The sequence below is a fragment of the Oncorhynchus masou genome, unplaced genomic scaffold, assembly GCF_036934945.1.
Source record: "Oncorhynchus masou masou isolate Uvic2021 unplaced genomic scaffold, UVic_Omas_1.1 unplaced_scaffold_1258, whole genome shotgun sequence".
Classification (NCBI taxonomy): Eukaryota; Metazoa; Chordata; class Actinopteri; order Salmoniformes; family Salmonidae; genus Oncorhynchus; species Oncorhynchus masou.
This window is the reverse complement of record NW_027002406.1, coordinates 105,736-132,015: the sequence shown is the minus strand read 5'-3', so window position 1 is coordinate 132,015 and position 26,280 is coordinate 105,736. Positions and strand designations below refer to the sequence as shown.

Below are 26,280 nucleotides of genomic sequence, written 5' to 3'. Positions count from 1 at the left end.
CATTCTGAGAGACCGGCCAGCTCTAGCCGTTCCTTACATTCTGAGAGACCGGCCAGCTCTAGCCGTTCCTCACATTCTGAGAGACGGGCCAGCTCTAGCCGTTCCTCACATTCTGAGAGACGGGCCAGCTCTAGTCGTTCCTCACATTCTGAGAGACGGGCCAGCTCTAGTCGTTCCTCACATTCTGAGAGACGGGCCAGCTCTAGTTGTTCCTCACATTCTGAGAGACGGGCCAGCTCTAGTCGTTCCTCACATTCTGAGATACGGGCCAGCTCTAGTCGTTCCTCACATTCTGAGATACAGGCCAGCTCTAGTCGTTCCTCACATTCTGAGATACGGGCCAGCTCTAGTCGGTCCTCACATTCTGAGAGACAGGCCAGCTCTAGTCGTTCCTCACATTCTGAGAGACAGGCCAGCTCTAGTCGTTCCTCACATTCTGAGAGACAGGCCAGCTCTAGCCGTTCCTCACATTCTGAGATACAGGCCAGCTCTAGTCGTTCCTCACATTCTGAGAGACAGGCCAGCTCTAGTCGTTTCTCACATTCTGAGAGACAGGCCAGCTCTAGCCGTTCCTTACATTCCGAGAGACCGGCCAGCTCTAGTCGGTCCTCACATTCCAAAAGACCAGCCAGCTCGAGCCATTCCTCACATTCTGAGATACAGGCCAGCTCTAGTCGTTCCTCACATTCTGAGAGACAGGCCAGCTCTCGTCGTTCCTCACATTCTGAGAGACAGGCCAGCTCTAGTCGTTCCTCACATTCTGAGAGACAGGCCAGCTCTAGCCGTTCCTTACATTCCGAGAGACCGGCCAGCTCTAGTCGGTCCTCACATTCCAAAAGACCAGCCAGCTCGAGCCATTCCTCACATTCTGAGAGACAGGCCAGCTCTAGCCGTTCCTTACATTCCGAGAGACCGGCCAGCTCTAGTCGGTCCTCACATTCCGAAAGACCAGCCAGCTCGAGCCGTTCCTCACATTCTGAGAGACAGGCCAGCTCTAGTCGTTCCTCACATTCTGAGAGACAGGCCAGCTCTAGTCGTTCCTCACATTCTAAGAGACAGGCCAGCTCTAGTCGTTCCTCACATTCTAAGAGACAGGCCAGCTCTAGTCGTTCCTCACATTCTGAGAGACAGGCCAGCTCTTGTCGTTTCTCACATTCTGAGAGACAGGCCAGCTCTAGATGTTCCTTACATTCCGAGAGTCCGGCCAGCTCTAGTCGGTCCTCACATTCCAAAAGAACAGCCAGCTCGAGCCATTCCTCACATTCTGAGATACAGGCCAGCTCTAGTCGTTCCTCACATTCTGAGAGACAGGCCAGCTCTCGTTGTTCCTCACATTCTGAGAGACAGGCCAGCTCTAGTCGTTCCTCACATTCTGAGAGACAGGCCAGCTCTAGTCGTTTCTCACATTCTGACGAGTTGAGGCTTACCAGCTGGCCTGTTGTAATGAGACTGAAGGGTTTAGGCTTCTGTCTCTGTGTTTGGAATTGCTCTCTAACCTAGTTCCATATCTAATTTCCCTCCTTTATTCCCTCCCTCCCTCCCTGCCTCCTTCCCTCCCTGCCTCCTTCCCTCCCTGCCTCCTTCCCTGCCTCCCTCCCTCCCCTCCCTGCCTGCCTGCCTCCCTCCCTCCCTCCCTGCCTCCTTCCCTACCTCCCTCCCTCCCTGCCTCCCTCCCTGCCTGCCTGCCTCCCTCCCTCCCTCCCTCCCTCCCTCCCCCTCCCTCCCTCCCTCCCCTGCCCTCCCTCCCTCCCTCCCTCCTCCCTGCCCTGCCTCCCTCCCTGCCTGCCTGCCTGCCCTGCCTGCCTGCCTGCTTGCCCTGCCTCCCTCCTGCCCCTGCCTGCCTCCCTCCTCCCCCTCCCTGCCTGCCTGCCTGCCTGCCTGCCTGCCTGCCTGCCTGCCTGCCTACCTACCTACCTACCTACCTCCCTCCCTCCCTACCCCCAGTCTGTAAGGCAGCCAAAGCTGACCTGGTCTTCTTGGTGGACGGGTCTTGGAGCATCGGAGATGACAACTTCCAGAAGATTATCCGCTTCCTGTACAGTACGATGGGAGCTCTGGATCTGATTGGTCCTGACGGCACACAGGTAAGACCAATGACAACACCTCCATATTATAGAGTTATGCATTCAGCCAATATCTCACGGAAATAATGAATAAAGGAAATATAACCCGATGCATGCTGTTGAAGGGGAACATTGTCTAACAGTAACCTGATCTCATCCATCTCAGCCACTGATGTTTGAGAAAGAAAAATGTCCTATGAGTGGCTGGTCTAGTCCAGTACACACAGGTTAGAGTGAGGTTAGGGTCACAGGTTAGAGTGAGGTTAGGGTCACAGGTTAGGTGAGGTTAGGGTCACAGGTTAGGGTGAGGTTAGGGTCACAGGTTAGGGTGAGGTTAGGGTCACAGGTCAGAGTGAGGTTAGGGTCACAGGTTAGAGTGAGGTTAGGGTCACAGGTTAGAGTGAGGTTAGGGTCACAGGTTAGGGTGAGGTTAGGGTCACAGGTTAGGGTGAGGTTAGGGTCACAGGTCAGGGTGAGGTTAGGGTCACAGGTTAGGGTGAGGTTAGGGTCACAGGTTAGAGTGAGGTTAGGGTCATAGGTTAGGGTCACAGGTTAGGGTGAGGTTAGGTTCACAGGTCAGGGTGAGGTTAGGGTCACAGGTATGGGTGAGGTTAGGGTCACAGGTTAGAGTGAGGTTAGGGTCACAGGTTAGAGTGAGGTTAGGTTTAGATAAAGCCTGTGCTAACATCACCAAACAGAGCCAAATCTAAACCAGGTCTCAAGGTAGAGACCATTATATTGGAATAGACTGGTGACTAGACATTATAAACAGACCCACATCTAAACCAGGTCTCAAGGGAGAGACCATTATGTTGGAATAGACTGGTGTCTAGACATTATAAACAGAGGCCCATAGATCTTCATCAAGCCTTCTCTTTCAGACCGTTCACAGCCCATTACTGAGGAACTGGTAGGTTATTGACACAAGGCAGCATTACTGAAGTCCTCCGTATCCCCTTACTACTGTATTAGGGGCTGATGGGTAATGGAGGAATCTGAGCTGAGGTGCAGAGGGTCCTGGCTACAGTAGTTAGGCTCTCAGACAGACAAATAGAAAAACAGACGTAAGGAGAGTGAGAAGGGAAGCGAGACGTTGAGGGAAGAGGAGGGACAGGGATCAACTCCCGAGGAGACATAAGGAGAGTGAGAAGGGAAGCGGGACGTTGAGGGAAGAGGAGGGACAGGGATAGATTCCTCTGGGGACATAAGGAGAGTGAGAAGGGAAGCGAGACGTTGAGGGAAGAGGAGGGACAGGGATAGATTCCTGGGGGGACATAAGGAGAGTGAGAAGGGAAGCGGGACGTTGAGGGAAGAGGAGGGACAGGGATAGATTCCCGAGGATACATAAGGAGAGTGAGAAGGGAAGCGAGACGTTGAGGGAAGAAGGAGGGACAGGGATAGATTCCTGGGGGGACATAAGGAGAGTGAGAAGGGAAGCGAGACGTTGAGGGAAGAGGAGGGACAGGGATAGATTCCTGGGGGACATAAGGAGAGTGAGAAGGGAAGCGAGACATTGAGGGAAGAGGAGGGACAGGGATAGATTCCCGGGGGACATAAGGAGAGTGAGAAGGGAAGCGGGACGTTGAGGGAAGAGGAGGGACAGGGATAGATTCCCGGGGGACATAAGGAGAGTGAGAAGGGAAGCGAGACGTTGAGGGAAGAGGAGGGACAGGGATAGATTCCTGGGGGACATAAGGAGAGTGAGAAGGGAAGCGGGACATTGAGGGAAGAGGAGGGACAGGGATAGATTCCTCTGGGGACATAAGAAGAGTGAGAAGGGATGCCAGACGTTGAGGGAAGAGGAGGGACAGGGATAGATTCCCGGGGGACATAAGGAGAGTGAAGGGAAGCTGGATTGAGGGAAGAGGAGGGACAGGGATAGATTCCTGGGGGACATAAACGGAGAGTGAGAAGGTTGGTCCCATGTTTCAGAGCGTTGAGGGAAGAGGAGGGACAGGGATAGATTCCCTAGGAGACATAAGGAGAGTGAGAAGGGAAGCGAGACGTTGAGGGAAGAAGGGACAGGGATAGATTCCTCTGGGGACATAAGGAGAGTGAGAAGGGAAGCGAGATAGGGAAGAGGAGGGACAGGGATATATTCCTGGGGGACATAAGGAGAGTGAGAAAACAGACATTGAGGGAAGAGGAGGGACAGGGATAGATTCCTGGGGGACATAAGGAGAGTGAAAGGGAAGCCACGTTGAGGGAAGAGGAGGGACAGGGATAGATTCACATAAGGAGAGTGAGAAGGCGAGACGTTGAGGGAAGAGGAGGGACAGGGATAGATTCCCGGGGGACATAAGGAGAGTGAGAAGGGAAGCGAGACGTTGAGGGAAGAGGGGGACAGGGATAGATTCCTGGGGGACATAAGGAGAGTGAGAAGGGAAGCGAGACGTTGAGGGAAGAGGAGGGACAGGGATAGATTCCCGAGGGGACATAAGGAGAGTGAGAAGGGAAGCATTTTGAGGGAAGAGGAGGGACAGGGATAGATTCCTGGGGGACATAAGGAGAGTGAGAAGGGACCAGACGTTGAGGGAAGAGAGGGACAGGGATAGATTCCTCTGGGGACATAAGGAGAGTGAGAAGGGAAGCGAGATGTTGAGGGAAGAGGAGGGACAGGGATAGATTCCTGGGGGACATAAGGAGAGTGAAAGGTATGGGCGTTGAGGGAAGAGGAGGGACAGGGATAGATTCCCTAGGAGACATAAAGAGTGAGAAGGGATCGAGGCGTTGAGGGAAGAGGAGGGACAGGGATAGATTCCTCTGGGGACATAAGGAGAGTGAGAAGGGAAGCAGAGTTGAGGGAAGAGGAGGGACAGGGATAGATTCCTGGGGGGACATAAGGAGAGTGAGAAGGGAATGAATTTGAGGGAAGAGGAGGGACAGGGATAGATTCCTGGGGGACATAAGGAGAGTGAGAAGGGAAGCAAAATCGTTGAGGGAAGAGGAGGGACAGGGATAGATTCCCGAGGGGACATAAGGAGAGTGAGAAGGGAAGCGAGACGTTGAGGGAAGAGGAGGGACAGGGATAGATTCCCGGGGGACATAAAAGTGAGAAGGGAAGCCCTAAACGTTGAGGGAAGAAGGGACAGGGATAGATTCCTGGGGGGACATAAGGAGAGTGAGAAGGGAAGCGAGACGTTGAGGGAAGAGGAGGGACAGGGATAGATTCCCGAGGGGACATAAGGAGAGTGAGAAGGGAAGCGGGACGTTGAGGGAAGAGGAGGGACAGGGATAGATTCCTGGGGGGACATAAGGAGAGTGAGAAGGGAAGCGAGACGTTGAGGGAAGAGGAGGGACAGGGATAGATTCCTCTGGGGACATAAGGAGAGTGAGAAGGGAAGCGAGACGTTGAGGGAAGAGGAGGGACAGGGATAGATTCCCGAGGAGACATAAGGAGAGTGAGAAGGGAAGCGAGACGTTGAGGGAAGAGGAGGGACAGGGATAGATTCCTGGGGGGACATAAGGAGAGTGAGAAGGGAAGCGAGACATTGAGGGAAGAGGAGGGACAGGGATAGATTCCTCTTACATAACAGAGTGAGAAGGGAAGCGGGACGTTGAGGGAAGAGGAGGGACAGGGATAGATTCCCGAGGAGACATAAGGAGAGTGAGAAGGGAAGCGAGACGTTGAGGGAAGAGGAGGGACAGGGATAGATTCCTGGGGGACATAAGGAGAGGAGAAGGGAACGGGACGTTGAGGGACAGGGATAGATTCCCGAGGAGACATAAGGAGAGTGAGTAACAGACATCTGTTCCAAAGATGTTGCAAAATAGTTGCTAAGATGCCAATGAAAGCGTGCATTCAGTATGCGACTATAAGTTCTGGGTTCTTTATTGGCAACTTACACAAATATAAACGCAACATGTGAAGTGTTGGTCCCATGTTTCATGAGCTGAAATAAAAGATCCCAGAAATGTTCCATACACACAAAAAAGATTATTTCTCTAAAACGTTGTGAACAAATCTGTTTACATCCCTGTTAGTGAGCATTTCACCTTTGCCAAGATAATCCAGCCACCTGACAGTTGTGGCATATCAAGAAGCTGATTATTAAACAGCATGAACATTACACAGGTGCACCTTGTGCTGGAGACAATAAAAGGCCACTCTAAAATGTGAATTGTTGTCACACAAGACAATGCCACAGATGTCTCAAGTTTTGAAGGAGCGTGCAATAAGGCACGCTGACTGCAGGAATGTCTACCAGAGCTGTTGCCAGAGAATTGAATGTTAATTTCCTCCATAAACCGTGCCAATGTCATTTTATAGAATTTGGCAGTACATCCAACCGGTTTCACAACCGCAGACCACGTGTATGGCGTCATGTAGTCGACGGTTTGCTGATGTCTACGTTGTGAACAGAGTGCCCCATGGTGATGGTGGGGTTAATGGTATGGGCAGGCATAGGCTACGGACAACAAACAAAATTGCATTTTATCGATGGCTGTTTGAATGAACAGAGATACCGCGACAACCTCCTGAGGACAATTGTGAGGCCCATAGTTTTATGGTATCTGTGACCCGGTCATATGAAATCCATAGATTAAGGCCTAATGAATTTATTTCAGTTGACTGATTTCCTCATATGAACTGTAACTCAGTAAAATCTTTGAAATTGTTGCATGTTGCGTTTATATTTTTTGTTCTGTAAAGTTATTTTCTACATTTTTTAGAACAGATTCATGTTCAACATTCCAAATTATAAACAACCCCTAAACCCCCCCAAGCCAAAAACACTGTTAGAGTTATCTCTGGGTGTGGTGAAAGCTTTTACACCTCCCTCTCTCTCTCTCACACTCACTCTCTCTCTCTCTCCTCTCTCTTTCTTTCTCTCTCTCTCTCCTTTTCTCACTCACTCTCCCTCTCTCCTCTCTCTTTCTTTCTGTTCTCTCTCTCTTTAGCTTTTCTTTCTTTCTCTTTGGAGCTTGAGATTCTTTCTTTCTCTCTCTCTCTTAGGGCTCTCCCTCTGTCTCTTTCTTTCTCTATTCATCCTCTACTTTCTTTCTTCTCTCTCTCTCAACATGATTCTCTCTCTCCTCATCCCTCTTTCTCTTTCTCCCCCCAATCCCTCTCTCTCTCTCTCCCCCTTTCTCTCTTACTGACAGGTTGCTATAGCACAGTTCAGTGATGATGCCAGGACCGAGTTCAAGCTGAACTCATACGCTAACAAGGAAACGCTGCTCGACGCCATCAGGCGAATCACATACAAGGGAGGGAACACCAAGACAGGTGTGTACTAAAGCCTTCTGCACACATACACACACAGACACATACACACACACACACACCGTCCCATTTACCCTGACTGCTATGGGAGAAGCAGGATGGCCTGGCTTGTATGGTCGTCGGTCCCAGCGAGCTCTGTTCCTTATTCCCCTGCTTTAGGAGGTGGAAACAGGTGCTTTCAGTGCCCACAAGACAGTGTCAGTTTGCTGACAGCCGCCTCCTTTGTGGGGAAAGAAGGAATCTCACACTTGAGCTCAGTTTCTGCCCTTGATGTCTCTGAAGGAATCTACAGTGTGTAATTGTATTGCTGAAACTCTATCAAGTCTAACAACCGAGTGTATGACTAAGGAAGAGAGAGATTCTATGCAGTTGGGAATTTATTTTTGTGCATAGTGCTCCTGTCCCTTACAATATTTGCACAGCAGGTTTGCAGACTAATCCTGGCAGCAGTGTTAGAAATGAAACACCTTGTCTACACATACAGCTTCTCTGCTCTACCCCAGGGGGGACGGGACTACCAGCGCTACCCACAGAGGACATGTTTTCTCTGGCTAGAGATGCAAGCTGAGGCCTCTCTTGACTCTCTGTTTAATCTAATCCTCTGAAACAGACTCTCTCCGTCTCTCTCAGGGAGTCTGGCTGTAGAGCTGTAGATGTGACCCTTTGGTGTTCTGTACATGTCTACACACACACACACACACACACACACACACACACACACACACACACAGAGAGAGCGATTATGTTCACTCTGCATTTATTCATTAAGGCTTTAGCTTGACTGTCTTTTCATTTGGAGCTTGAGATGATTGATTTCCAGTAGCTGCTGGTATTAGGGCTGATCCCTCTGTGCCCCATATAGTATTCATACTGTACTGAGGGGATTCTAACAGCGGATCAACATGATTGGCCTGGCCTCATTCCCTTTTTTTTAACCACCAATCACGTCTGAGTCTGAGGTTTAATAAACACAAAGAAGGTATTGCAGTGGAGTCTTCACCCAGATCTGTTTGTGCTGTCTTGCCAACCCCATTGCTGTTATTGTCACACCAAACATGACAAATGACAGTAATGGAGTTGCCAAAACAGCACAAACAGGTCTGGAACGTCGCCTTCACCTAGTTACCTAGAATACATGTGTTTTCTTTGTGTTTCTGGCTGCAGCCCGATGTATAGTTGTTGTTGTTGACGAGGTCATTCAGGTCTTGGTTGAGGAGGAGTATTTCTGGGAACTTGTTGTTAAGATCTTGTTGTAAGTTTGGAGGCAAAGAAAGGAAGCTGACGGCCAGGAAAATGAGCCTGAGGATTTATGTACAAGAAACACATTTCACACACGTCTGAGATGGACAGCATTTGATTGATGGTGTGATATTCCACTCAGGACCCTGGCAGCCGCACACACAAACAAACAAACACACACACACACACACACACACCGTCTACCACAACACTCTCCACAGTGATAGAGGCCAGCATGTCTTCATGCCTGGCTGGATGGATATTGTGATTCCAATTTGACCTCTGTTTAATATAATACCATGCTGAAACAGACATAACTCTCCCTGGTACAAGAGTGATGTTCACTAGCTCTGCCTGTCATTCATCTTCACTGAAAGGCACTTTAATAAAGCTCACAGAGACAGCTGAGAAAAAGAGGGATGGAGAGAGAGAGAGAGAGAGGAGGGGGAGAGAGAAGGGGAGAGAGAGAGAGAGAGAGAGAGAGAGAGAGAGAGAGAGAGAGAGAGAGAGAGAGAGAGAGAGAGAGAGAGAGAGAGAGAGAGAGAGAGAGAGAGAGAGAGAGAGAGAGAGAGAGAGAGAGAGAGAGAGAGAGAGAGAGAGAGAGAGAGAGAGAGAGAGAGAGAGGGGGAGAGAGAAGGGGAGAGAGAGAGAGAAAGAGAGAGGGAGGGAGAAAGAGAGAAAGAGATGGCGAGAGAGAGAAAGAGATGGCGAGAGAGAGGGATGGATGGCCGTCCAGCAAGCTGCTCAGCCATCCTCTGTCTCCATATTAGATGATACAAAGTACCCTGGTCGTGCCTCAGCTATGCACAGCCATGCAAGACATATTTTATTCAGAGACATCCCAGGGAGGCTGTTTTTAAAAGCTGCTATTAAGGAATGACCTTCGACATCAGAGAGATATTAGACATGCACATTGGTAAAGAAAGAAGCAATGATCCCCACCTGCTTCTGCTCTGTTCGTCCTCTCTACGGACCGCTCCGATGCCCACAATAGGGCTCATGATCTCGGGCGATTTTTGTCTCTGTCAAGGTTTTAGAATGGATAAGACAGGCTCCTCTTTCTTTGTTTAATGTGTCCTATCAGATTTTCACATTTCCTCTATTAGCATCTCCCGAATGCAATAAATCAGTGGCAGGCAGCCCTGGTCCGGGAGGGCCGCAGGTTTGGGATTTAATCAACCAGGAAGACCAGGTGTGTTGAATTTAGGCTGAACTGACCTGATCAATTAGCGCAGTTGGTCAGGTGTGGTGCTGAGTTGCAGCACTCCAGGAACAGGGTTGTCTCCCCCTGACAGCCATTCATTAAACAGTTTAGCTAGATTAGTTCTGATAGATATTATATTATTATTATTATTATTATTATTAATGTTATTATTGTTATTATTACTGGTATTACTATTATTAATGTTATTATTATTATGATTATGATTACTGTTATTATGACTATTATGACTATTATTATTGTTATTATTACTGGTATTATTATTGGTGTAATTATTATTATTACTGTTATTATTATTACTATAATTGTTATTATTATTATTACTGTAATTATTACTATTATTGTTATTGTTATTGGTTTATTATTATTATTACTGTAATTATGACTATTATTGTTATTATTATTTATTATTATTGTTATTATTACTATTATTGTTATTGTTACTGTTACTATTATTATTATTACTTATAATTATTACTTATTATTACTGTTATTATTATTGTTATTGTTATTATTACTATTATTATTCTTATTATTATTACTGTTATTAATATTATTATTATTATTATTACTGTTATTAATATTATTATTATTATTATTACTGTTATTAATATTATTATTATTATTATTATTATTACTGTTATTAATATTATTAGTATTCTTATTATTATTACTGTTATTATTTATATTATTATTATTATTATTACTGTTATTAATATTATTATTCTTATTATTATTATTATTACTATTATTAATATTATTAGTATTCTTATTATTATTACTGTTATTAATATTAATATTATTATTATTACTATTATTAATATTATTATTCTTATTATTATTATTACTGTTATTAATATTATTAGTATTATTATTATTATTACTGTTATTAATATTATTATTATTATTATTACTGTTATTAATATTATTGTTATTATTATTACTGTTATTATTATTGTTATTATTTATTGTTATTAATACTATTATTATTATTATTGTTGTTATTAATACTATTATTATTGTTGTTATTATTACTGTTATTATTGTTGTTGGTATTATTACTATTATTGTTGTTGTTAGTACTATTATTGTTGTTATTATTGTTATTATTACTGTTATTTATACTATTATTATTATTGTTGTTATTAATACTATTTTTAATTATTATTGTTATTATTATTGTTATTAATACTATTTTTTATTATTATTGTTATTATTATTGTAATTATTATTGTCCAAAGCGACTATTATTGTTATTAATACTATTTTTTATTATTATTATTATTATTATTGTTATTATTATTGTTATGAATACTATTTTTTATTATTGTTGTTGTTATTATTGTTATTAATACTATTTTTTATTATTGTTGTTATTATTGTTATTAATACTATTATTATTCTTGTTATTATTATTAACAGTTGCTCCTGATGTGCCTGTCTTCCCTATCCATCCAGGCATATATGGTCTGATAGTCGTCCACACATTAACAACAGGCTGTATAGATATGGTCTGATAGTCGTCCACACATTAACAACAGGCTGTATAGATATGGTCTGATAGTCGTCCACACATTAACAACAGGCTGTATAGATATGGTCTGATAGTCATCCATACATTAACAACAGGCTGTACAGATATGGTCTGATAGTCGTCCACACATTAACAACAGGCTGTATAGATATGATCTGATAGTCATCCACACATTAACAACAGGCTGTATAGATATGGTCTGATAGTCGTCCATACATTAACAACAGGCTGTATAGATATGGTCTGATAGTCGTCCACACATTAACAACAGGCTGTATAGATATGGTCTGATAGTCGTCCACACATTAACAACAGGCTGTATAGATATGGTCTGATAGTCGTCCATACATTAACAACAGGCTGTATAGATATGGTCTGATAGTCATCCACACATTAACAACAGGCTGTATAGATATGGTCTGATAGTCATCCATACATTAACAACAGGCTGTATAGATATGGTCTGATTGTCGTCCACACATTAACAACAGGCTGTATAGATATGGTCTGATAGTCGTCCATACATTAACAACAGGCTGTGATGTGTAGATATGATCTCTGTCATTCCTATCCATAGAAATATAACTCTATGTCCCTATCCATCCAGGCCGGGCCATTAAGCATGTGAAGGAATCTATCTTCACCTCAGAGGGAGGAGTGAGGAGGGGGGTTCCTAAGGTACTGGTGGTCCTCACCGATGGCCGTTCCCAAGACGATGTCAACAAGGTCTCCAAGGAGATGCAGATGGAAGGTGAGTGGCATAGTGTGAGTCCCAAATAGTGCCCTATTCTCTGTACTGTATAGTGCACTACTCTGGCCAATAGTAGTGTGGGAATAGGGAATAGGGTGTTATTTTGGATAAAACCCATGTTTCTTCCTCTGAGGACAATACACTATTCCATTGTATTATATTGTTGTAACAGAACTGTTCATGGCTCTCAACCCAAAAACAAAACTTAGAGAGAAATATGTTCGTGGTAGAAGGGTCACTTAGCAAGCCAGAGAGTGGTAAGATAGGCCAATCAAATAGTTTCCTTTGAATTGTTTTGCTTTATTGCTGAAGAAAAACAAAATATTGTTTTCAAATCTTAACAATGTATGTCCTTTGAAGGCTGCATCATCTTTGCCATTGGCTTTGCTGATGCGGACTACGGAGAGTTGGTGAACATCGCCAGCAAACCCAGCGACAGACACGTCTTCTTTGTGGACGATTTGGACGCTGTCAAGAAAATTGAGGAGCAGCTGATCACTTTTGTGTGTGAGGCTGCCACTGCCAGTAAGTACCGCCAGAACTGAAGTAGCTGCCATTGGAAGAATGTTCCAGAACTGATATAATCTACTGTAGAATAGAGACAGATGGTAGGTTTGGTCAACTGATATAATCTACTGTAGAATAGAGACAGATGGTAGGTTTGGTCAACTGATATAATCTACTGTAGAATAGAGATAGATGGTAGGTTTGGTCAACTGATATAATCTACTGTAGAATAGAGACAGATGGTAGGTTTGGTCAACTGATATAATCTACTGTAGAATAGAGACAGATGGTTTGGGTTTGAATAGAGACAGATCAACTGATATAATCTACTGTAGAATAGAGACAGATGGTAGGTTTGGTCAACTGATATAATCTACTGTAGAATAGAGACAGATGGTAGGTTTGGTCAACTGATATAATCTACTGTAGAATAGAGATAGATGGTAGGTTTGGTCAACTGATATAATCTACTGTAGAATAGAGACAGATGGTAGGTTTGGTCAACTGATATAATCTATATAATCTGTAGAATAGAGGCAGATGGTAGGTTTGATCATGTGGTTCCCAGAACTGATATAATCTACTGTAGAATAGAGACAAATGGTAGATTTGATCATGTGGTTTAATGGATTAGTTATTATTACAAAGAAGAGGATTCATCCACATTTAAATCTTAATAATAGGATCTTGATTCATGATGAAATGACAGTGATTGATATCCTGTTCATTATTTAACCAACCCTTTCATCCATCTTGTTTTAGCTTGTCCATCGGTTCTGATGAGCGGCAACACCATAGCAGGTAAACTATGTAAAACACACACAGCTGGTTACTGCTTTATAGTCATAGAATGTGTATCCCTATTGAGATAAACCCCTCTCGATCTACAGTCAATGTGGATTGTCTGATCCCACTTAGTCATTCACAGGACTGTATAGATATGGTCACCGTGTCAGAGGCTGTTGTCAGGAGCAACATGTCATCTGCCATGTGATTCTGGTTCAAATCCAGTCAGAGTTACATAGAGTCAGAGTGTAGTGGAGGGTATACACCGTGTACCACCGTATCTTTAAAAAAACATTTTTTTTACCTTTATTTAACCAGGCAAGTCAGTTAAGAACAAACTCTTATTTTCAATGACGGCCTAGGAACAGTGGGTTAACTGCCTGTTCAGGGACAGAACGACAGATTTGTACCTTGTCAGCTCGGGGGTTTGAACTCGCAACCTTCTGGTTACTAGGCCAACGCTCTAACCACTAGGCTACACTGCCGCCGTATCTAACACTGGGCATTGTGTGTACTCACTTCTTAATCCCTACGATGCACGTCAAAGTAGTGTAGTGGAGGGTATACACTGTGTACCACCGTATCTAACACCGGGCATTGTGTGTACTCACTTCTTAATCCCTACGATGCGCATCAAAGTAGTGTAGTGGAGGGTATACACTGATGGAACCACCGTATCTAACACCGGGCATTGTGTGTACTCACTTCTTAATCCCATACGATGCGCATCAAAGTAGTGTAGTTGAGGTGTACACCGTATCAGTAAGGCTGATGGAACACATCACAATGTTAAGCTTCAAATGTGAATTTTTGTTTGGCCCCCATTTTAGGCTTTAAGCTGCTTTAAAGGGAGGCAAGACATGCCTCATAATATGAAGTAAAACGTCCAATTTTAAACATTTAAGGAACAAGGAAAAATATAGTGATGCTGATGACAGTCCTAACCGTCTTCTGATTGGTGGTAAGGCTTTGCCAAAAACCTTCTCAATGAAATGTTACCTGCTACAAAGTAGCCTATGCCTGCCTGGCAGAATGATATCATGATTATTTACATCAATCCAGTGGCTGTTTGTTTGGCAAACCCCATCTCATGTGCTGTGGAAATACAGCTAACCACTTATATTAAAGGGTAACGACACTAAAAAAAATCTAAATTTCTTCGCTTTTTCTCAGACCTCAAAAGTGTTCTCCTAATGTGGTTAAGGCATTGTTATGGGCTTAGAACATCCATTTCTGTTGTTTTTTATAGTAAGAAAGTGTGACTTTAAGAGCGAAAACCTGAAGGAGAAAAAAAAGATCAGAAACCTGTGAATTCCTGACTCAGTTGACAGCCTCATTTATCTGTTTCAATAGTAGACCTACTATTATCCTACTGCACAGAACAGCTTGGGTTGGCCTGCCTGTGAAAGACCAATATGGAATTCATCATTTTAGGTCATTCAGAGTGAATGTCACTGTTTCTCGTAGGATTTTTGACAGAGTTCCCCTTTCCTTTGCCGGGTGGGGATAGGAAATACTATCCAGAGGGAGAGGGGTTGACAGAATGATGTTATTATTACTATGTATATATATCCAGCACCTAAACACTATTTACTGCCTTGGCCCATTTTGTTGCTTGAAGATAAAAATGTGTACCATTTTATTCTAGTATTCTATTATCTCTACGGGTTCTCTATGGTTCTCTGTTGTTCTCTATGGTTCTCTATGTTTCTCTATGGTTCTCTGTTGTTCTCTATGGTTCTCTGTTGTTCTCTATGGTTCTCTGTTGTTCTCTATGGGCCTCTATGCTTCTCTATGGTTCTCTGTTGTTCTCTATGGTTCTATGGTGTTCTCTATGGTTCTCTGTTGTTCTCTATGGTTCTCTGTTGTTCTCTTGGTTCTCTATGTTTCTCTATGGTTCTCTGTTGTTCTCTATGGTTCGCTGTTGTGCTCTATGGTTCTCTGTTGTTCTCTATGGTTCTCTGTGGTTCTCTATGGTTCTCTGTTGTTCTCTATGGTTCTCTATTGTTCTCTGTTGTTCTCTATGGTTCTCTGTTGTTTTTTATGGTTCTCTGTTGTCTTTATTGTTCTCTGTTGTTCTCTATGGTTCTCTGTTGTTCTCTATGGTTCTCTGTTGTTCTCTGTTGTTCTCTATTGTTCTCTGTTGTTCTCTATGGTTCTCTGTTGTCTTTATTGTTCTCTGTTGTTCTCTATGGTTCTCTGTTGTTCTCTATGGTTCTCTGTTGTTCTCTGTTGTTCTCTATTGTTCTCTGTTGTTCTCTATGGTTCTCTGTTGTTCTTTGTTGTCTCTGTTGTTTTCTATGGTTCTCTGTTTTCTCTGTTGTCTCTGTTGTTTTCTATTGTTCTCTGTTGTTCTCTATGGTTCTCTGTTGTCTCTGTTGTTCTCTATGGTTCTTTGTAGTTCTCTATGATTCTTTGTTGTTCTCTATGGTTCTTTGTTGTTCTCTATGGTTCTCTGTGGTTCTCTATGGTTCTCTATGGAGTGGTTATAGCATAGATGTGTGTTCTGCTCCTTCCCTCCTTAGGCTTCAGGATGATGGACATGTTTGGCCTGGTAGAGAAGGAGTACAGTAACGTAGAGGGAGTGTCCCTGGAACCAGGCTCCTTCAACAGCTTCCCCTGCTACAGACTGCGCAAAGATGCCCTGGTCTCACAGCCCACCAAGTAGGTTCTGCTAGGTTCTGTGTTTTGTCAGTGTGGTTGTCATGGCGATGAGAGGTAGAAGATCAGCTAGGGTCCACACTGAGCTCCACCTCTCTCCTCCAGTGTCCACTCTTGGCATATTATTCCTGGAGTATACTCCAACAGCTTCCCCAAATGATAGGTTCGGTGGAAGCTTCCTTCTGATAGGTCAGGTGGAAGTTTATCTCTGATAGGTCAGGTGGAAGTTTCCCTCTGATAGGTCAGGTGGAAGTTTCCCTTTGATAGGTCAGGTGGAAGTTTCCTTCTGATAGGTCAGGTGGAAGTTTCCCTCTGATAGGTCAGGTGGAAGTTTCCCTCTGATAGGTCAGGTAGAAGTTTCCCTCTGATAGGTCAGGTAGAAGTTTCCCTCTGATAGGTCAGGTGGAAGTTTCCCTCTGATAGGTCAGGTGGAAGTTTCCCTCTGATAGGTCAGGTGGACGTTTCTCTCTGATAGGTCAGGTGGAAGTTTCCCTCTGATAGGTCAGGTGGAAGTTTCCCTCTGATAGGTCAGGTGGAAGTTTCCCTCTGATAGGTCAGGTGGAAGTTTCCCTCTGATAGGTCAGGTGGAAGTTTTGCCATACAGAATCGCTGATACCCATCCAATCCTTTCAGACACACAGACGTGTCTATGCCTGGAGGAAGAGGTTGTTCCTGAACTGTCCTTGTCCTCCTCCTAGAGGGGCCTTCCTCATCCTCTATGGGAAACTTGTACTTCAAAACATCAAGGGAGAGGGTCAAACCCAGTTGTTAGCAGGAGAGTTGTACTTTAAAACGTCAGGGGAGGGTCAACCCCAGTAGCTAGTAGGAGACTTGTACTTCAAAACGTCAAGAGAGGGTCAACCCCACTTGCTAGCCGAAGACAAACACCAGAGCTCTTTGAAATAGCGGCCAGTTATTTTCAAGGTCCCTCAAACAATACAAAGTTATTGCCAATGAAAATCACTTAGGGGAGTCTAATCACATGTGAAGTGTGTGCATGTGCGTGCGTGCGTGCGTGCGTGCGTGTTGACAGATGTAGCTCTACTCCTACTGAGGATAATATTTAGTTTAGACTTCTACTTTCATAATGTTCAGAGGGGATTGTGTTATTGCAGTGGAGGGACTCAGCACCTCTAAATGATGTCTTCAGGGTGACCTGCAAACACCACGGCCCATATCCAAGCATCACTCAGTCACATACTAGATCATGTATAGAGTAAATAATGTCATCAGAAGGGCCATTATGGCATTTGTTGTATGAAGGTAAGATAAGCCAGTCAAATGAACTTCCCATTACTCTGTATCAGGTATCAGCACTTCCCATTACTCTGTATCAGGTATCAGGACTTCCCATTACTCTGCATCAGGTATCAGGACTTCCCATTACTCTGCATCAGGTATCAGATATCAGGACTTCCCATTACTCTGTATCAGATATCAGGACTTCCCATTACTCTGTATCAGATATCAGGTATCAGGACTTCCCATTACTCTGCATCAGATATCAGGACTTCCCATTACTCTGTATCAGATATCAGGTATCAGGACTTCCCATTACTATCAGGTATCAGACTTCCCATGTATCAGGTATCAGATATCAGGACTTCCCATTACTCTGCATCAGATATCAGGACTTCCCATTACTCTGCATCAGATATCAGGACTTCCCATTACTCTGTATCAGATATCAGGACTTCCCATTACTCTGCATCAGATATCAGGACTTCCCATTACTCTGCATCAGATATCAGGACTTCCCATTACTCTGCATCAGATATCAGGACTTCCCATTACTCTGCATCAGATATCAGGACTTCCCATTACTCTGTATCAGATATCAGGACTTCCCATTACTCTGTATCAGGTATCAGGACTTCCCCATTACTCTGTATCAGATATCAGGACTTCCCATTACTCTGTATCAGATATCAGGACTTCCCATTACTCTGCATCAGATATCAGGTATCAGGACTTCCCATTACTCTGTATCAGATATCAGGTATCAGGACTTCCCATTACTCTGTATCAGATATCAGGACTTCCCATTACTCTGCATCAGATATCAGGTATCAGGACTTCCCATTACTCTGTATCAGATATCAGGACTTCCCATTACTCTGCATCAGATATCAGGTATCAGGACTTCCCATTACTCTGCATCAGGTATCAGGACTTCCCATTACTCTGTATCAGATATCAGGACTTCCCATTACTCTGTATCAGATATCAGGTATCAGGACTTCCCATTACTCTGCATCAGGTATCAGGACTTCCCATTACTCTGTATCAGATATCAGGACTTCCCATTACTCTGCATCAGATATCAGGTATCAGGACTTCCCATTACTCTGCATCAGATATCAGGACTTCCCATTACTCTGTATCAGGTATCAGGACTTCCCATTACTCTGTATCAGGTATCAGATATCAGGACTTCCCATTACTCTGCATCAGGTATCAGGACTTCCCATTACTCTGTATCAGATATCAGGACTTCCCATTACTCTGCATCAGATATCAGGACTTCCCATTACTCTGTATCAGATATCAGGACTTCCCATTACTCTGCATCAGGTATCAGGACTTCCCATTACTCTGTATCAGATATCAGGACTTCCCATTACTCTGTATCAGATATCAGGACTTCCCATTACTCTGTATCAGGTATCAGGACTTCCCATTACTCTGCATCAGGTATCAGATATCAGGACTTCCCATTACTCTGTATCAGATATCAGGACTTCCCATTACTCTGCATCAGGTATCAGGACTTCCCATTACTCTGTATCAGGTATCAGGACTTCCCATTACTCTGCATCAGATATCAGGACTTCCCATTACTCTGTATCAGATATCAGGACTTCCCATTACTCTGCATCAGGTATCAGATATCAGGACTTCCCATTACTCTGTATCAGGTATCAGGACTTCCCATTACTCTGTATCAGGTATCAGGACTTCCCATTACTCTGTATCAGATATCAGGACTTCCCATTACTCTGTATCAGATATCAGGACTTCCCATTACTCTGTATCAGATATCAGGACTTCCCATTACTCTGTATCAGATATCAGGACTTCCCATTACTCTGTATCAGGTATCAGGACTTCCCATTACTCTGTATCAGGTATCAGGACTTCCCATTACTCTGTATCAGGTATCAGGACTTCCCATTACTCTGCATCAGATATCAGGACTTCCCATTACTCTGTATCAGATATCAGGACTTCCCATTACTCTGTATCAGATATCAGATATCAGGACTTCCCATTACTCTGCATCAGGTATCAGGACTTCCCATTACTCTGCATCAGATATCAGGACTTCCCATTACTCTGTATCAGATATCAGGACTTCCCATTACTCTGTATCAGGTATCAGGACTTCCCATTACTCTGTATCAGGTATCAGGACTTCCCATTACTCTGTATCAGATATCAGGACTTCCCATTACTCTGTATCAGATATCAGGACTTCCCATTACTCTGTATCAGGTATCAGGACTTCCCATTACTCTGTATCAGGTATCAGGACTTCCCATTACTCTGTATCAGGTATCAGGACTTCCCATTACTCTGTATCAGATATCAGGACTTCCCATTACTCTGTATCAGGTATCAGGACTTCCCATTACTCTGCATCAGATATCAGGACTTCCCATTACTCTGTATCAGGTATCAGGACTTCCCATTACTCTGTATCAGATATCAGGTATCAGGACTTCCCATTACTCTGTATCAGGTATCAGGACTTCCCATTACTCTGTATCAGATATCAGATATCAGGACTTCCCATTACTCTGCATCAGGTATCAGGACTTCCCATTACAGTGTAGGCATAGAATTTGCCAACTGCCATCTTGAACCATTCACATTATCTGGCTGCCAGTTAAGTAACTCTGTCTGTCTGTCTGTCTCTGTCTCTTTTTTTTACCTTTATTTTACCTTTTGTTTTACTAGGCAAGTCAGTTAAGAACAAATTCTTATTTTCAATGACGGCCTGGGAACAGTGGGTTAACTGCCTGTTCAGGGGCAGAACGACAGATTTTGTACCTTGTCAGCTCGGGGATTTGAACTTGCAACCTTTCGGTTACTAGTCCAACGCTCTAACCACTAGGCTACACTGCCGCCTCTGTCTGTCTTTCTCAGGTACCTCCACCCAGAAGGTTTGCCCTCTGACTACACCATCACCATCCTGTTCCGCCTGCTACCAGACACCCCCCAGGAGCCCTTTGCATTGTGGGAGATCCTCAACAAAGACAATGAACCCCTGGTGGGGGTCATCCTGGACAGTACGTACAGTCTGTTCCTCATCACTTCCTGAACCCTGGCCCTGTGGTTTGAGTGAAGGTTAAGGTTAACCTGCATATCACATACTCTGCAATTGAGGTCTGTGGTTTACAAAAGTGTGTGGGCTGCAGAGCTAGTTTCCAGCTATTGTGTGAGAGAGACATAGACTGAACACACAGAACAGAAGACCAAGGCAGAGGACTCTGGGATGTGGGCTTGTGGGTTTGTGTAGAATGTACTGTCCCTAATTCTCTGTCTGTCTGCCTGTCTCTGTTTCGGTCTCTGTCAGATGGTGGGAAGACTCTGACGTTCTTCAACTACGACTACAAGGGAGACTTCCAGACAGTCACTTTTGACGAGCCTGACATCAAGAAGATGTTCTATGGCAGTTTCCACAAGGTCAGCAGCCTAGTTCTTCCCCTAGATCATCCATGGCCTCTGGTCTATAGGGAATAGGGTGCCATTTGGGATGTACCCTAAAACTTCAGGCCCTCCATCTGTCTAATAAAGATGTTGCATGCCGACTTCTCAAATAGAGAATTTAGGAGAAGTCATGTCAGAGAATGATCCCAGAGAATGAATGGAGATACAACCCAACCCCCTCCTCTATCACAGTAGTCAAAGAGAGAGCACACACACACGCACACACACGCACACGCACACGCACGCGCAGACACACAGACACACACATACACATACACACATACACACACACACATACACACACACACACGCGCACACACACACACACGCACACACACACACGCACACGCACGCACAGACACACAGACACACACAGACATATTTTACAAGAGAGCCCTGTATACATTACAATAAAAACAGAATAATAAATCATGCACGTGTGAAAACAACAGAATTCAGCACACAATAACAAAATAAACCTATTTAATAAAAGCAATCACATTCAAGGTCCTCAGTTAATAATGGAAACTGTCTGAGTGGCACCAGCACATGTAACTAGGGCGGCAGGGTAGCCTAGTGGTTAGAGTGTAGGGACGGAAGGTAGCCTAGTGGTTAGAGTGTAGGGACGGCAGGTAGCCTAGTGGTTAGAGTGTAGGGACGGCAGGTAGCCTAGTGGTTAGAGTGTAGGGACGGCAGGTAGCCTAGTGGTTAGAGTGTAGGGGCGGCAGGTAGCCTAGTGGTTAGAGTGGAGGGACGGCAGGTAGCCTAGTGGTTAGAGTGTAGGGACGTCAGGTAGCCTAGTGGATAGAGTGTAGGGGCGGCAGGGTAGCCTAGTGGATAGAGTGTAGGGGCGGCAGGGTAGCCTAGTGGTTAGAGTGTAGGGACGGCAGGTAGCCTAGTGGATAGAGTGTAGGGGCGGCAGGGTAGTCTAGTGGTTAGAGTGTAGGGGCGTCAGGTAGCCTAGTGGTTAGAGTGGAGGGACGGCAGGTAGCCTAGTGGTTAGAGTGTAGGGGCGGCAGGTAGCCTAGTGGTTAGAGTGTAGGGACGGCAGGTAGCCTAGTGGTTAGAGTGTAGGGACGGCAGGTAGCCTAGTGGTTAGAGTGTAGGGACGGCAGCTAGCCTAGTGGTTAGAGTGTAGGGACGGCAGGTAGCCTAGTGGTTAGAGTGTAGGGACGGCAGGTAGCCTAGTGGTTAGAGTGTAGGGACGGCAGGTAGCCTAGTGGTTAGTGTAGGGAGGCAGGTAGACTAGTGGTTAGAGTGTAGGGGCGGCAGGTAGCCTAGTGGTTAGAGTGTAGGGACGGCAGGTAGCCTAGTGGTTAGAGTGTAGGGACGGCAGGTAGCCTAGTGGTTAGAGTGTAGGGACGGCAGGTAGTCTAGTGGTTAGAGTGTAGGGACGGCAGGTAGCCTAGTGGTTAGAGTGTAGGGACGGCAGGTAGCCTAGTGGTTAGAGTGTAGGGACGGCAGGTGGCCTAGTGTTGGACTATTAACCGAAAGGTTGCAAGTTCAAATCTCTGAGCTGACAAGGTACAAACAAATCTGTCGTTCTGCCCCTGAACAGGCAGTTAACCCACTGTTCCTAGGCCAGTTAAGCCACTGTTCCTAGACCAGTTAACCCACTGTTCCTAGACCAGTTAACCCACTGTTCCTAGACCAGTTAAGCCACTGTTCCTAGACCAGTTAAGCCACTGTTCCTAGACCAGTTAAGCCACTGTTCCTAGACCAGTTAACCCACTGTTCCTAGACCAGTTAACCCACTGTTCCTAGACCAGTTAACCCACTGTTCTTAGGCCAGTTAACCCACTGTTCCTAGGCCAGTTAACCCACTGTTCCTAGGCCAGTTAACCCACTGTTCCTAGGCCAGTTAACCCACTGTTCCTAGGCCAGTTAACCCACTGTTCCTAGGACAGTTAACCCACTGTTCCTAGGCCAGTTAACCCACTGTTCATAGGCCAGTTAACCCACTGTTCCTAGACCAGTTAACCCACTGTTCCTAGGCCAGTTAACCCACTGTTCCTAGGCCAGTTAACCCACTGTTCCTAGGCCAGTTAACCCACTGTTCCTAGGCCAGTTAACCCACTGTTCCTAGACCAGTTAACCCACTGTTCCTAGGCCAGTTAACCCACTGTTCCTAGGCCAGTTAACCCACTGTTCCTAGGCCAGTTAACCCACTGTTCCTAGGTCAGTTAACCCACTGTTCCTAGACCAGTTAACCCACTGTTCCTAGACCAGTTAGCCCACTGTTCCTAGACCAGTTAACCCACTGTTCCTAGACCAGTTAACCCACTGTTCCTAGGCCGTCATTGAAAATAAGAATTGGTTCTTAACTGACTTGCCTGGTTAAATAAGGGTAAAATAATAAAAAATAAAAACACTGCATTGAACTCTGCAGATTGTTCCACAAATGAGTGTCAAAAAAACAAAACGCAGATTTTCCTAAATCTATGGAGACTGAAGGGATCTCTAGTGTTATCCGTTCCTGACAACAGGTTTGGTAACTGAGGATTCTGAACTTAATGAATGAAGGGAGTTTCTGTCAGACTGCTTCGTAAATAAATCAAAGAGAATGCAGCTCTCTTCTTACAGACAGAGAGATCAACCGCACATTTTATACAGACTACAATGGCGAGTTCTAAAATGGTCCCCTGTGATAAAACGTATTGCTGAATGGTCGTCCGCGGGCGTCCACGGGTTTTAAAACAGAGGTTGTGCCTCATGCATGGAAATAACATCACCAGAATCCAATACAGGGAGAATTTTATTCTCCTATTTTCATGATTAATTGATTTATTTTGTTATAAAAAAACTATCTTCTTCAGTAAAACAGAATGATCAACAGTGTCGAACACCTTTGACAGGTCAATGAAGTACATACAGTTGAAGTCGGAAGTTTACATACACCTTAGCCAAATACATTTAAACTCAGTTTTTTTTCCGCAATTCCTGACATTTAATCCTAGTAAAAATTCCCTGTTTTAGGTCAGTTAGGATCACCACTTTATTTTAAGAATGTGAAATGTCAGAATAATAGTAGAGAGAATGATTTTCTTCTGCTTTTATTTCTTTCATCACATTCCTCGTGGATCAGAAGTTAACATGCACTCAATTAGTGTTTGGAAGCATTGCCTTTAAATTGTTTAATTTGGGTCAAACGTTTCAGGTAGCCTTCTAACAAGCTTCTACAATTGTTTTTCTGAGGTCTTGGCTGATTTCTTTTGATTTCCTCATGATGTCAAGCAAAGAGGCACTGAGGTTGAAGGTCGGCTTTGAAATAAATCCACAGGTACACTGTCTCCAATTGACTCAAATGATGTCAATTAGCCTATCAGAAGCTTCTAAAACCATGACATCATTTTCGGTTGAATTTTCCAAGCTGTTTAAAGGCACAGTCAACTTAGTGTGTATGTAAACTTCTGACCCACTGGAATTGTGATACAGTGAATTATAAGTGAAGTAATCTGTCTGTAAACAATTGTTGGAAAAATGACTTGTGTCATGCACAAAGTAGATGTCCTAACCGACTTGCCAAAACTCTAGTTTGTTAACATGAAATGTGTGTAGTGGTTGAAAAATGAGTTTTAATGACTCCAACCTAAGTGTATGTAAACTTCCGACCTCAAATGTATCTGGTTATAGTGTTAATGTGTTCAGAGACTGTCTGGCTCCCCGCAGTACATATCTGGTGGTCAGAGGCTGTCGGCCTCCCTGCAGTACATATCTGGTTATAGTGTTAATGTGTTCAGAGGCTGTCTGCCTCCCTGCAGTACATATCTGGTTATAGTGTTAATGTGTTCAGAGACTGTCTGCCTCCCTGCAGTACATATCTGGTGGTCAGAGGCTGTCTGCCTCCCTGCAGTACATATCTGGTTATAGTGTTAATGTGTTCAGAGGCTGTCTGCCTCCCCACAGTACATATCTGGTTATAGTGTTAATGTGTTCAGAGGCTGTCTGCCTCCCTGCAGTACATATCTGGTGTTCAGAGGCTGTCTGCCTCCCTGCAGTACATATCTGGTGTTCAGAGGCTGTCTGCCTCCCTGCAGTACATATCTGGTTATAGTGTTAATGTGGTCAGAGGCTGTCTGCCTCCCTGCAGTACATATCTGGTTATAGTGTTAATGTGGTCAGAGGCTGTCTGCCTCCCTGCAGTACATATCTGGTTATAGTGTTAATGTGGTCAGAGGCTGTCGGCCTCCCTGCAGTACATATCTGGTTATAGTGTTAATGTGGTCAGAGGCTGTCTGCCTCCCTGCAGTACATATCTGGTTATAGTGTTAATGTGTTCAGAGGCTATCTGCCTCCCCACAGTACATATCTGGTTATAGTGTTAATGTGTTCAGAGGCTGTCTGCCTCCCTGCAGTACATATCTGGTTGTAATGCTGTTCACCCAACACACACTGTCTCCCAAGGTGAACAACACCTTATCCCCCCTCACCCACACATATTTGCATGTGAGAGGCTGTCACACACACACACACACACACACACACACACTGACACACCCACACACACATCTGGTTATACAATGTGTTCACACACACACACACACACACATCATAGTGTTACACACACACACACACACACACAAATGGACATACACTTACAGACTTATGCACACAGAAACACGCCTCCCCTGCAAGAACACAGACACACAGGCGCATGCGTAAACACGCACACGGTCACGGTCTCCCCTCAGACTGGATGACAGGTGTACTGTGCAGCGACAGACGTGTCCTGCTGGATTGTCCTCACTTCACCTCAGGTGTCTTCATATGGTGCTCCTTACGCCGCCGTCTCACACAGAGCATCCCCTGTCCTTGTATAGGAAAAGAGAACGTGTGTCTCTGAATGGTGCTACTTCCTGTCAGCTTGGATACAGTAACATACTGAACTGTGATATCTATCTGAGGGTGATGTTATATCCAGACTACAGTAATGTGAACTGTGATATCTATCTGAGGGTGATGTTATATCCAGACTACAGTAATGTGACAGACTGAACTGTGATATCTACCTGAGGGTCATGTTATATCCAGACTACAGTAATGTGAACTGTGATATCTACCTGAGGGTGATGTTATATCCAGACTGAACTGTGATATCTACCTGAGGGTGATGTTATATCCAGACTACAGTAATGTGAACTGTGATATCTACCTGAGGTGATGTTATATCCAGACTACAGTAATGTGAACTGTGATATCTACCTGAGGGTGATGTTATATCCAGACTACAGTAATGTGAACTGTGATATCTACCTGAGGGTGATGTTATATCCAGACTACAGTAATGTGAACTGTGATATCTACCTGAGGGTGATGTTATATAACAGACTACAGTAATGTGAACTGTGATATCTATCTCAGGGTGATGTTATATCCAGACTGAACTGTGATATCTACCTGAGGGTGATGTTATATCCAGACTGCAGTAATGTGAACTGTGATATCTACCTGAGGGTGATGTTATATCCAGACTACAGTAATGTGAACTGTGATATCTATCTCAGGGTGATGTTATATCCAGACTGAACTGTGATATCTATCTCAGGGTGATGTTATATCCAGACTACAGTAATGTGA

General features: G+C 44.4%; 1 protein-coding gene across 1 annotated transcript in view; it reads left to right on the top strand.

Annotated features, from left to right (window-relative positions):
- LOC135530113 (collagen alpha-1(XIV) chain-like) overlaps window positions 1-26,280 on the top strand; it is a 151,077-nt gene that overhangs the window by 45,232 nt on the left and 79,565 nt on the right. The window contains exons 10-17 of the mRNA XM_064958500.1: window positions 1,945-2,084; window positions 7,170-7,293; window positions 11,893-12,036; window positions 12,397-12,561; window positions 13,306-13,344; window positions 15,855-15,993; window positions 20,140-20,282; window positions 20,570-20,679. Of these exons, the coding sequence (XP_064814572.1) occupies window positions 1,945-2,084; window positions 7,170-7,293; window positions 11,893-12,036; window positions 12,397-12,561; window positions 13,306-13,344; window positions 15,855-15,993; window positions 20,140-20,282; window positions 20,570-20,679 (1,004 nt within the window). The remainder of the gene's footprint in view (window positions 1-1,944; window positions 2,085-7,169; window positions 7,294-11,892; window positions 12,037-12,396; window positions 12,562-13,305; window positions 13,345-15,854; window positions 15,994-20,139; window positions 20,283-20,569; window positions 20,680-26,280) is intronic.